At 37.3% G+C, this 13,059-nt stretch overlaps 1 protein-coding gene across 2 annotated transcripts in view; it reads left to right on the top strand.

The window, feature by feature from the left end:
* DGKI (diacylglycerol kinase iota) overlaps window positions 1–13,059 on the top strand; it is a 106,334-nt gene that overhangs the window by 9,130 nt on the left and 84,145 nt on the right. For both annotated transcript variants that reach the window (XM_042889875.1, XM_042889876.1), the window contains exons 4-9: window positions 930–1,012; window positions 3,247–3,307; window positions 6,753–6,866; window positions 7,447–7,584; window positions 8,754–8,832; window positions 12,506–12,561. In XM_042889875.1, the coding sequence (XP_042745809.1) occupies window positions 930–1,012; window positions 3,247–3,307; window positions 6,753–6,866; window positions 7,447–7,584; window positions 8,754–8,832; window positions 12,506–12,561 (531 nt within the window). The remainder of the gene's footprint in view (window positions 1–929; window positions 1,013–3,246; window positions 3,308–6,752; window positions 6,867–7,446; window positions 7,585–8,753; window positions 8,833–12,505; window positions 12,562–13,059) is intronic.

Genomic DNA, 13,059 nt, shown 5'->3' on the forward strand with positions numbered 1-13,059 from the left:
GATCCAGGTAACAAAGTTTAAGCTTAATAACTGTTTTCTGCAAATAAGAATAGTTTTTAGTCAGTCATGAGTGAGAGGAACTCTATGTGACTGTATTAGAGTCTCCTAGAATAGATGCTTGCAGTTGAATGTCCTTTATATCTCTAATTCCACTGAAGTGGAAGAAAGGATATTTAAATATTTGAGATTTGGCCTTCATATCTTCAGATTTTTGATAGGAACCTGAAATGGTAGTTTGGAGATTTTCAGAAGACCTCATTTTTCCATGGGAAATTTAGATTCGTAGTGAAGTTCTAGACTTATTTTACCCTAAATATGATGTAATTTTACATTATTGTATGATGACCTTTTGGTGAAGTGTTGACCAATCTGCACTGAGCGAGTGGTGCAGCTGCAGCCCATGGAGTCCTTGGATGCTGCTTCTCAGGGCAGTAAAGGCTCATAGTTAGTAATATTTGTGATGATAGTTTTGGAGGTCAAAGCAGCATCATTACATGGATGTTGGGCAAGACACTCTTCACTGTGACCCACAAATTTTGCCCACAAAATTCTTAAGCTTATTGCTGTCACAGATAACAGTCTGAGGATGCGTGGGATAACAGATCTTTCTTGTTGCAGGTGATGAGAGAACAGGTTTCTGTGGGAGAAAAACCTTTGTCTGACTCTAAGTGCCTACTCTTATACCATTAATGATCTGTATTGTTCAATTCAATTTATAAGCACACATGTGTACACTGCATGGATTTCTGAGTCACTATTTTATAGAGCTATCATTGGCTGCAACCCTTTTTATTTTGATTTTTTTCTTGGCTTGTGTTTGCATTATAAAGCATAAAGGGAAGAAAAGCAGTCCAAATATGAACACTATTATTTTTAATAATCATTATGCTATTCATAATTTCCCTTTTTCGATTTTTCTCTTTTCCCAGGGCACCAAGGTTCTCCAAATGTTTATGTGGTATTTGAATCCACGCCAGGTCTTTGATCTCTCTCAGGAAGGGCCAAAAGATGCGTAAGTTTTCAGGCACTCAGCTCTGTTTTTGTATTAGGATTGCAGAGAAACATCTAGCTTGGATAGGTTGGTAGACTAATCATTTTGATAGGTTTGGGTTTTCAAAGATCCAAATTGTGATACAGAATCAAAGTTTTAGCATATAGATAAGCCTATGTAAATGCCTCTGCATGTTCAGATAAGATCTTAAGCACGTGTATAGAGAAGAGCTCTATGTGACTGTATTAGAGTCTCCTAGAATAGATGCTTGCAGTTGAATGTCCTTTATATCTCTAATTCCACTGAAGTATAGAGAAGAGCAGGCTTGGGCAGCAGCTTTGGATACCTACTGGGGATGTTGCTGAAAAGACAGTTTGACCCTTTACAGCAGCATGGCAAGAGGAGCAAGAAATAGTGGGCAAAATGTCCAAAGAGACAGTAGAAATGAGAGAAGTTCTGAATAGATGTAAAAAAAACTTTTTTTTTTATAAAAAAAAGATGTAAATAATTACATCTAAATAGATGTAAAACTTTTTCACTCTAGGACAGTTACCCATTAGATTGGATTCTCTTTGTATGTGGAGATTTTTGAGCCCTGGCTTGATGAAACCCTGAGAAATGTGGTCTGGTCTCAGCACTGAATCTGCTTTGATCTGGAGTTGAGATAGAAATCTTTTGAGATTTATAGTATTCTGAGTGATACATATTCCTGAGATAAGCAGTTCATGTAAAGTAAGATGGGAATGGGTTCTATGCTCTCTATGAATACATAGATCAAATAATAGAATCATAGAATCACAAGGTTGGAAACGACCTATAAGATCATCTAGTCCGACCATCTCCTCATCGCCATTGCCACCACTAGCACTAAACTAGACATATGAAAGGTATGGCTGCTTTCAGATATAATCTTTTACATTTGCTAAGGAGCACCCTCTATTGGTCAGATTTTTTTTCGTTTGTTTCTTTTATTATGTGACTGTGGGGAGGACTCACAGCAAGTGATGTAAGCAGAGAAAAAGAAAATAATAGGCCGTTCTTAGGTATAGAATCACATTATAGGAAAACAGTGACTGAAAGCTATTACATAGGTGATCAGATTCGCATAGTCAAAACAAGGAGTTCATTGAAGAGTACCTTATGCCTAAATCTCAGTAGAGCCCATGGACTGCAGATCCTACAGTGCTTGACCATTCCCGAGTGGCTGATCTTTAATGGAGTGAAGCTACCTTTAGATTTCCATGTGTGACTGAAGCATGCAGCTATCTTTGCATGCTGAGTAACGGACACTCATTAACTAGGCAGTTACTGCAGGGTGAGTGCTTCCTGAAGGAGAGAGAACCTGCCTTTAGAGGGATGATTCTCACTGCTAAGAGTATAGAAACTTTGCTTCTGTGGTATTTGAGGTAGGGATATTTGCTTTACTTAATTGTCTGCTCAGTGCTCCTTTGACATTAGTACAGAAAGATGGTAATCATTTAAAGTCAAATGTTTACCTGTGTAAGTATGGTCCAAGTATTTTCTATTCATGCTTCTAGAGCACCCAAACATGTTTTTCCTACTGAAACACCCGCTACTCTCCTAATGATATATAGAAACTTAAATGTAAACGGACGGTTTTTAGAGCTGTGTAACAGATTGAAGGTTGAATTAGATCCTTGGTAAACCAGGTCTCAGTATGGGAATGTATCTCCTCCACTGGGAGATGTCTTATTATGCCTCTCTTTCATGCAACTGATGGAACAGGCATTTTTTTTGGCTCTGCTGTTTGTATCTTAGATCAGATATCCAAAGAGTTTCATTAGGTGTTACTGCCTTCTGTGGTATTAAAAAAATACAAGTTTGTATTTTTTGTTGAAGGAGCTGTCTTGCTCCACACACTTCAGAAACAGCGGTTCAGAAACAATGATGAGAAACACTTCATTTGGTTTAAAGCTTCAGTGTTTACGTTTGTTTGCCTTAGGATAAGAGGAAAATAGAAGACTTTGTCATCTCCAGAGAAAGAATGAGAATCTGGTTTTTCAGGTTACATGTTCCCATGTTAAACAGACAAAACACTTCTCAGGAGGGGCTGTCTTAACTGTTAAGGAAAGCTCCATTTCTTTTTTTAAATTTTCCTCCTCCATCCTGCATCAATAGTAATGAATATTCTAGAGAGAAATAAATGATAGTTAAACTGTCACTTGCATATTAACTACCTTCGTTGCTGTACTGACTTTTTCAAAATTATTTTTCGCTTTTCCCTCCCTGGCCAGGCTGGAGCTGTACAGAAAAGTGCCAAACCTGCGGATCCTGGCCTGTGGTGGGGATGGAACGGTAGGTGACTGGTGCCTGGCAGCCCTCTGGTCATTGCCAAGAGTTGAAATTGCTCACTACATAGGTTTCCCACTTTGTGATGCCTATAGAACCTGGTAACCTACCTTATTCTTAAGAAATCTTTTCATTTTTCTTTTCTATGTGGATTGGCCTGCTTATTGATGGGACCGTATTCTTACGTGCTAATGTCCTAGATCCTATCTGCTTTATGCATAGATTTAGTATAGCTTAAAAAATAAAGACAAGCATCGTCGGCCTCCTCTTACTATTTTTCACAGATCTGAGGGTCTAGCAGGTTAAATCAGTGCCTGGGGGTCATTTAATCTTAATTTCTACTCCTCTCTGCTATTGTCTCCACTATGCCTGAGTACAGTCAAATATCAAATGTCTCTAGTTTCCTCACCCTCTTTACAAATCCACTGTGAGGAAGCTGTCATGCTACTTGCCTGTGTTGTGACTGATCTCCAGATTCAGTACTTTCTTTGCAATTGAATTGGAGAAGGGAGTAGTGTCAGATCTTCAGAAGACTTGGACACCTTCAGATGGAGGCAGGCTTTACAGTTTGGGGCTTGGAGGCCAAGAGTGAATGAATTACAACTGCTTTGCTCTTGCCTGTTCTTAAGAATACAGCAATTCTCACCCTGTACCACTGAGTGCTGAAACATAGTTACAAAGCTGACCTTTAGACTCCATGTAGCTCAGTTCCCCAAACATTCTTTTGGTAATACTTGCAACTATAGTAGCTGCAAGGTGCAATGGCTGGCCAGGATGTATAGAAGTACATAGACATCACACTATGAGGCTTTTATTCATTTTTTAATTATTATTATTATTATTATTATTTTTTAAGTGAGCTGAACACACTCTCAGCTCCTATCTGCTTTTGTGAGCACTTCTGAAACTCTGGATGTAGAGGTCATTAATACTGGTGCTTTCCCCTGCAAGACAAAAGAAACAACATGATCTGATTACCATCTTGCTGGTACTTGGGGCAATAAATATTACTCTTATGGAATTCAGAACAATCCTTGAGAAACTTGTGAGGTATTACTTCAGCAAAAAATAGATGTTTTCAAAAAGCATCAAAAAAGAGATGTTTTCAATCTGTTTCTGGAAATGTTTGAAGCTTCTGTCTGAGGAAGCCAATGTTTTCCTAGGAGAAAGATCTTCATTATAAAAATGTTAAAATAGAAATAAATGCAAGCACACTGAGCCCTAGCATCCTCTGTTTCTTTGTTTGCTGAGCAGTGAAAGCAACAGGGGGCAGCACCTTCTCATTGGTAAGAGCAGCACTTTACTATTACATTCGCTGCTGCTCAGTTTGAAGCAAATTAATATCTAGCTATTCCCAAAGCCATTACATCTAGAAATGAGAAATCTGACTCAAATGGACTTAGTGAATATTCAATGAGACCAGATGTTATCTTGCATTATTGAGGTGAGTCAGAACTGATTGCAACTTTTCCATCACTGCTGTTTGCTGTTACTTTTCTGGGTATAAGTAGAAAACTTTGTTTTCAAAGCAGTCAGGAGACTTCTTTTTACAGGGAAATGACAGTCTTTATCATCCTTTACTGAAATAGCATCTTTGACTCTGTAAGGTTTAGAAATGACCTCAAAGAGCAGTTTTGTAAATGTACATGAGCAATTTGAGATTTTGATTAAAAAGTTAAAAGCATTTACAAAACTGGTTGGTATTTTGTAAGGCTACCTGCCCCATTAGCAAGCTAATGCACAAATGTATAGATTAAGTCAATGGCAAAGACAAAGGACTCTTTAACGAGTCTTGGCCGTGTGGGAATTATTGGGACTTCTTTCCCTGTCTTCCTGTTCACAATACCAGAGGACTAGCTTACAAAAATTAGATGATGACTTATCTCTGACAATCCCTTAAGGACTTTATTTAGTCATATCATAGAACCTATGAAAGGCTTAAATACCTTTGGTAACATCCAGGTTCATGAAAGTTTTTAGTTATTCACGTCACTGTTAGACAACGATCTGTGATGTGAGATAACATCCCACATAGACACTTGAATAATTGGACAATGAGTTATGGTAAGTAACTGTTTAATAAATAATATTTATATAAAATTAATTTTTCCATGAAGAGACATGGGGAGAGACTTATTCTAGAATATCAGATATGGTGGTTGTTGGCTTTTTCTCAGCCTCTATCAGACCACCGCCCTCTCCAGTACTTCAAATTCAAGCTGCAGTACCAAATACCTAGGTTTTGTTTTCTTGAAGCCCAGTTTCATTTCAGTTTGGGCTAAGAATCTATCTGAAATCACAGAAGTATTAGTTGAGAGTGGAAAAGTCCTGTCCAGGTAGAATCTGTCATTCAGTTCTATGTCTTATTTAAAAACTCATAATATTAGTGAAGATACAATCTATGAACACTGACATCAGAAAAAAATAGACATTATTTTCTTATTTGTATGCTAATTTATATTTGTATTTCTAAAATAAATTATTCAAAATGCATGACATTTTCATAGTTTTTTTTTTTTTTTTTTTTTTTTTCAAGTTGAGAAATAATCTAATAGTGCTATTTTCTTATAGCAAGATTTTCAGGCACATAAATTTTGAGAATATTTTCAGCAATACTCCTTTTCCTGTTGGAAAATGCTTTTTAATACAAGTAAAATATTTTACATTAATTTGTTCCTATGTCAGATTCCTTTTGAAAAATTTTATGTGGTCTGGAGTAGAGAGAGAATGAGAGAGAGAGGAAGATCCAGCTCTCAATCAATCGCTTGTGGGGCAAAAAGATCCATGTTCATTTTCCCAACACACAGTTTTCAGCCCTGAGTATTATAGTCTTTTATTCTAGCCCTGTAATTATAATTCTATATATCTGCTTTGCTCAGGGCATAACAATTCAGCTCTAAAGTGTCTCTTCTGGGTATTGGGAGACCTGTGGGTGTGTCTCTACTTGACTTGATCTGGACTCCGTGTTTCAGAACATGCTTTTCTAAAGTACCTCTTGCATCTTTTCCTCTTTAGTATAAGAATGATTCAACATTTTAATCTTAAGCTGTCTGTATTATTCTCACCAATTTTTAATTTTTATTTTTAATTTTTTTTAAACTAATCTAAACAAAGCATCTTTTTCAGAACAGTTTTTTAGGCAGAAACTTTTTCGCTCCCTTTCTTTGGGATCTTGGTGTGCTATTAACAATAGACAGAATTTGTGTCCTATTCCTGCTCTTTATACAGGAGCTCCATGAAGATTCTTCAGTTCTCTGGGAGGAAAAATCTCAGATGAGGCAACTGTAGAGTTTTTATATATATTGTTTTTTCTTTTTCCAATTTATTTATTTCTTTATTTTTTGACTTGTTCTTTTCTACGATGGCAATACAGTCAAAACACGCCTTTCTTCTCCATTCCTTCCCTTTTAATCTTCCTTACCAACAGTTTCTCGTTTTTCTGGTTTTATAGGTTGGCTGGATCCTCTCTATCCTAGATGAGCTGCAACTCACTCCCCAGCCTCCTGTGGCTGTCCTTCCACTTGGCACTGGGAATGACCTTGCCCGCACCCTCAACTGGGGTGGGGTAAGCACTGACTGGGGTTACTCTTACATGTGGGTCCTCAACTTGCTGCTCTGATTTAGTGGTGTAGTAGCATAAAACTTCTTTTTGGCTAAAATAGCTGACGGGGCTTTACCCAAGGTCTGCTTCACATGGACACAACAGCTCATTTCAGTTTCCAGTTTCATGTTTTGAATTATTAGTAATGTAAATGTTGTAATAAAAAAGTGCTGTATCTGTCTGGTATTTCGGGCCAAGTAGTGAGAATTGTACGCGAACTTATAACTTAAGTATTATTTGAACTTTATTTCTCCATAGTTTTCATTGACTACAGCACTGGATTTATTTCATGAAAGGCAAATATGCTTTGAATTCCTCTCTTAGTCTTACCATGCCTGTCCAAAATTTGTGTTCTTAAGTAATAGTTGATCTGACTGTTTCTTATATCAAAATCTAGCAATAATTTGGCATGTTCTTAAGAACATTTAATCTGCTGTTTTAGATCTGCATGAAAGGAAGGAGATTTTCCAGTTAATTGGTGAATGATTTGCTTTTCTTTGGCTATCCACGGCTGATACTTTGGTGACACTCATTCTGCTGCCAGGGTTACACAGATGAGCCTGTGTCCAAGATCTTGTGTCATGTAGAAGATGGGACCATTGTCCAGCTGGATCGATGGAATCTCCAGGTTGAGCGCAACCCAGATTTGCCACAGGATGAGCTGGAAGATGGGTCACGTAAGGTTAGAGCCTTTTTTTCCCTAGGGAAACTATAGTATAATTAAAAGCATTTTTGCTCTTCTTCTCTCTTCCATGAGAGGCGTGAGTGCTGAAGCTCTAAAACCTTTTCAATTTCTTATTGCATCTTTTCCTATTATTCTCCAATGTGTCCGGGGGCATGTGAACCTTAGTATGTATTGGCCATGTTATTTGTTGTTTGTAACTCAGACTTTGAGCATTTGTCTCAGTAACCAAATCCTGGTAAAAATCCATGGCATCTCATTGTTTTCCCTCCATTTAAACAAGGGTGGCGGAAGAAGGAACCCAGTGACCACTATTCATTCCTAAATTTGAGACACATTTAAAAACATACAGATAATTTAAATATTACTTAAGATTCTGCTGGTAAATACTAACTGTTCCCTTCTTTACAGCTAAGAATAGTGTATCTTTGGATTTAACGTCTTTGTCTGTGAGTCTCCATTAGTGAGATCATCTCTCTTGAGAGTTTAAGATTGGGAAAATCTGTGTGAAGGGATCACATATACGTTGATAAGTCATATAGGGCAGGTGATGTTGAATCTGTCACTGACATTTAAAAAAAATATATTATATTTCTATGCACCAATTTCCTCTTTTCAGTTAGAATTTCCAGCTTATTTATTGGATGCTGCTCTTCTCTCTGTACAGCTCTGCTGGGCCAGTATAATGATGAAGAGGCCAGATGTGTGCTTTGCTATCTCATGCATCCTCAATAAAATTAGGGCTTCTTGTCTGGCACTTGCATTGCTCCTGGTTATATATTAAGCAAGAAAAACACAGCTTGAGTTTTATTCATCATGCTGAGCTTGAAGTGCCAAGCAATTAGGAAAACCTATATATTGACATGTTAAGTGGAGAAATGCTCTGGAAAATCTCAATGAGAAAGTAAATGAGGAACTTTATAATACGTTTGCAAAGATACTTCTACGATCATAAAGCTCAGTAAATGTGTTTGCATTCTCTATCTTTTGTATGGAGCATCTCCCACAAGCTATTACTAGCCTTCTTAGAAGAACAACTTCTTACATACACTTCCCATTTTCTTTTTAGGCTTTCAGGAGGTGCCAAATTTAAAATAGTTAATTCCTGGTGGGGCACGGAATATTTAATCTGTGCTGCTTTTACATGTCTTTCTATTATCTAATTATAGCTTCCGCTCAATGTCTTCAATAATTACTTCAGCCTTGGGTTTGATGCACATGTTACACTGGAGTTCCATGAATCCAGAGGTAAGAGGAGTGTTTTACTTCCTTAGCCTTGGGTAATTATTTTATAAATTACAAATAGATTTGGATTTAATGCCCTTTTCTGAATTCTTATAATTCAGGAAGATTGCTAGAACACACAAACCACAAGTAGGAAGAAAGCAATTGTATCAGTTTTATAGTGAATTTCCAAGAGATTTGGTAATTTCAAAAAGAAAAAGAAAATACAAGAAAAAATGGAATCCACTGGAAGAAAAGAACTAAAATGGGAGCTTTTCAAAGTTTTTGACCTTCTGAAGTGAAACCTAGTACAAACATAAAGGAGATTTACTGGCACAAGTGTCAGTGCAAGAGCGGAAAGAACAAATGTAATTCAGGTGCAAGTTTTCCCAACAGTGTGAAAGTGGAGGGAGGAGAAGATCTGTGGGGCTGTGAGAGAAGCAGAGTTGCAGAAGGATAACTGCGTTCTCAAACCGAATGGCTGTTTCCTATGGATGAATATAACATAATGTCATTGGACTTGGTACAGACCCAGAACGTATCTCTGGAAATGAAAGGCTTTAATGAAGTCCACAAACTGTCAGCAATTTGAGCTGTTGAAGCATCCTGCTTGTCCCCTTGCTGATGGCAGTTATACCACTCAACCCAAGTGTGACTTTGGAGTGATGTGAACTGTGAAGATTTGTGTGGTTTAGGCAAGCATGCCTGTGTAAACAGACCTTCTCCAATTGCTTGTGTTCACTTTTTGGTCATTTCAGCTTCATAAGAATGCTTTTCTTCTGAATGGCAGCCTCCCTTATCTTCATTTTCATATTATCAAAGTGTCATCGCAAAATGAAAAGATGGCACCTGAATGCCATATTAAATAAAGAGCAGAGTGCATGATGGAATGAGCTAATGCATATTTTATAATGTTTAAGACTGCTTCAAGCTTCAAGAATAATAACGAGGGGCCACAAAAGGGTGTAGAAATGAAATGATGACAGCTGTATGCATTTATTTTTTTATGAATGTATATTGCCATGCATTGCTAATGTGACTGTGAATACACTGTGCTTGGCTACTTTCTCACTTAATGGAGGCATTACTTAGTAATGAAGTTATGGTACCCTATAAAGAATGAATATTATTCCAGAGATGCCAGTGTTTTAAAAATTTACATTGGTGAAAAAATACTTGGCAGTGCAAGCTGTCTGTCTGAGTGGGTATGTGGCTAGGAGAGCTTTTTGTAGTATAAATGTCTGCTCTTACAAGTCATTCTGTTGGTGTTTCCTATCAACTCAAATGCTAAAAGATAGAAAGTCACTTCTCAATGTTTTAGGAGATAAAAGCTTATATTTTTGTTGCTGATGCATGGGTTTTATTGTGTTTCATGTGGAATCAAGTAAAGCAGAACAGATTATGATATCTTCTACAACTGATAAAAATCCAGATAAACTCTAGAAGATTTGAGCAAAACCTGTAGCACTAGCATGACCATTGCACCTGACCCAGTAAGAGAACTAGTTGTATGTATGTAGTTTATGTGGGGCTATTAAAATCACACATTTTTGTTCTTAATTAAAAAAAAAAAAAAAAAGAAGCATACAAAAAACATTCAATGAACATTCTCTCTCCCCAACACCATAAAAAAACAGAACTATTCTTTTAGACCCCCACGAAGGGAATCCAAAATAAATTAGATTGATTTGAATTCTCACTGTATCAGGCCATTTATGCTGTGGAAATTGCTCAATTGTTATATTTTAACTAAACAGTAATTGCAATGTCTCAGAGGAACCTCTGTGTGAATGTGGCCTTTTCCCTGGCAACCTCTGCACTTTTCTTGTGACTAATGAGATTGAGACTTGAGGGCTGGCTCCAAGCCCAGTGCATTTAGCTCTCCTTCAGGAAGCTTTCTTGGTAGAAAATCTTTCTAGAGGTCACAGTTTCCCCTTTCATAATGTTTATGCTCTGGTAGAGCAGGGAATATGCACTTTACTTTGTCTCTTGTTGATGTGAGCTTGAGAAGGTTGAGGATGGAGTGAGCCTTGGATATGCAGTCAGTGATTTACTTCTACAATCAAAATTGCATTCAAGTCAAATTTAAGCTCTATTCCACATAGTAGAAAGAGTGTTTCCTCCCTACACCTACTCATCTGCCATGTCAGATGTAGGAGCGGTTTGGTATCTTGAAAGACTGCTAAGTCCCTGACCATGGAAAGGCTTCTTCTTGCTTAGCTGATTCCAAACTGGGGCTTTTGTTCAGGTCAGTGTTTGTCACAAGATCCGTGTGGCAGCCAACACCCTGGTGGCTTTTGCCATCAAGGATTTCCACATCACTGAACGTGAACCATGGGCACTTATTTGAGCCTTCAGGACTCACCCACTTTGTAGCATGGGGTTCTGAGACTTTCTGTGAAGAGCTGTCAGCTCAGTAAGTGAATAAAAGATGAGGTTTACTTAGCAATTAAATTAATAGTATTAAGAAAAGGTGACCCTGTATGTATGCTAGGCTCACCCATGCAGTGCAACAAAAGGGTGATAAAAAAGGTGGGTAAACAATCACACAGAAAATGAAGTAGCTCATTCTTTTGAAGTGGAGCATTATATTGTGAGATGTAGTGACTTAAAACTAGATGAGTTGTTTCAAGTGGTTGTTTGAGAAGAAGTAATATGGAAGTGTTTACAACAGTGTGATGCTTTAGCCAGAAGAACTGGGCCAGCGCTTGGATGGTTTTGCTAGAGGATCACTGAGCAAGAATAGGTGATTCACTGTGCTATCAATGAATACAGTATCAGAAGGACCGTTTCTTAAATCTCTGGATGCTGCAGACTAGGATAGCAGTCCCCATGGAGGCACAAAAATGATTTGTATTCTGAGAAACATTATGCTGGGAGATCAAAGGAACTCCATTTAGGTTATTGGAGAGAATATTAAGAGGTAATTTAATCACCACCCATAAGTATTTACTCAGGGAGAAGATATCTGATGGTTGAGGTCCTTTAAATCTAATGGACAGAGCAATATAATAAGATTTAGTGGTTGGCAGTGGAAAACCAGAAATGCTCAAGATAAGAAAAATAAACTAACAAGCATTTATTTTAATGAGGAGAATAATTAAGTGTTGCATGGGCCTTACTACTGGACTATTAAAGTTCTGTGTCACTTTGAGTCTAATCAAAATGAAGCATCTCTCTAAATAGATTTAAAATAACCTTTTATAGTTTACTGCATGGATATTTGGGTAGAGATGTCAATTCCAGCATACCTTCTAGATTTCCATTTTGTGATGCATCAGGATGTTTTTTCACCTTAATGCATACTTTGAAGCAGAACTAATGTTTAGTGAGTTTCTAATAACTCTTAAAGAAATATAATGTATGTTGGTGGAGTTGGAAGCCTCACAAATGGTATGGAGAAAAGTCGTCTGAATGATGGTAAATAAACAAATTGTATTATTGTTACTTTTTTGCTCATATTTCCATCTCCTTTCATTATACAGGAAAGGAGAAGAATTGAATATCAGTGTTTGAAATCTGGTAGCAGATAATGGCACGGATGCAGGAACTAAAAAAAAAAAAAAAAAAAAGTGTTAATGTTCATATTTTTACTGAGTGATGTGTATAAAAGCTCTGTAGGAATGAATCTGAAGGTACAGTGGAATCTACTCAGTTTATTTGGGTGCTCATGTTTTTCCTTTGTGTCCTTCCACAGAAGCAAATCCAGAGAAATTCAACAGCCGATTTAGAAATAAAATGTTTTATGCAGGGGTGAGTTCATGTGATTCATTTTACAGAATGATGTGATGTTACTTGCTTGGATGTTTTACTATATCCTTTCTCTCTCACTTTCTCACACAAGGGGCTAATGCCGATTTATTTTGCTTGTTGCAATTTAAAATTCATGTGTCCTCTTTCTGGCAATGACACACATATGCCTGTTTGAGAGTGCCAATTGTTTTATAGTGCTCCTTTAGACACAGCACTAATCACGTTTTACTCCTCCTGCTTCTGGCTCGCAAGACTCTCAGCAAAGAGTTCCAGTTTTTCCAGTGTTTGGGCAGCACACTTGTACTGAGTTTCCTGGAGAAATGCTCCAAGTATTAGCCTGCATCTTTTTGGCTTTGAGGATTTAACTTGGATGTATGGTCATGGGTAGTAGAAGCCAGTGATCAGCTATTTGGAGTGACTTATTTCCATATTTTCGTATGTGATTATGCAAATAAAAGAATATGCTGTTTTATTCAGAAGAGATGTGTACAATACTTT

The sequence above is a fragment of the Lagopus leucura genome, unplaced genomic scaffold, assembly GCF_019238085.1.
Source record: "Lagopus leucura isolate 7727_CA_CO unplaced genomic scaffold, USGS_WTPT01 Super-Scaffold_100159, whole genome shotgun sequence".
NCBI classification, from domain to species: Eukaryota; Metazoa; Chordata; class Aves; order Galliformes; family Phasianidae; genus Lagopus; species Lagopus leucura.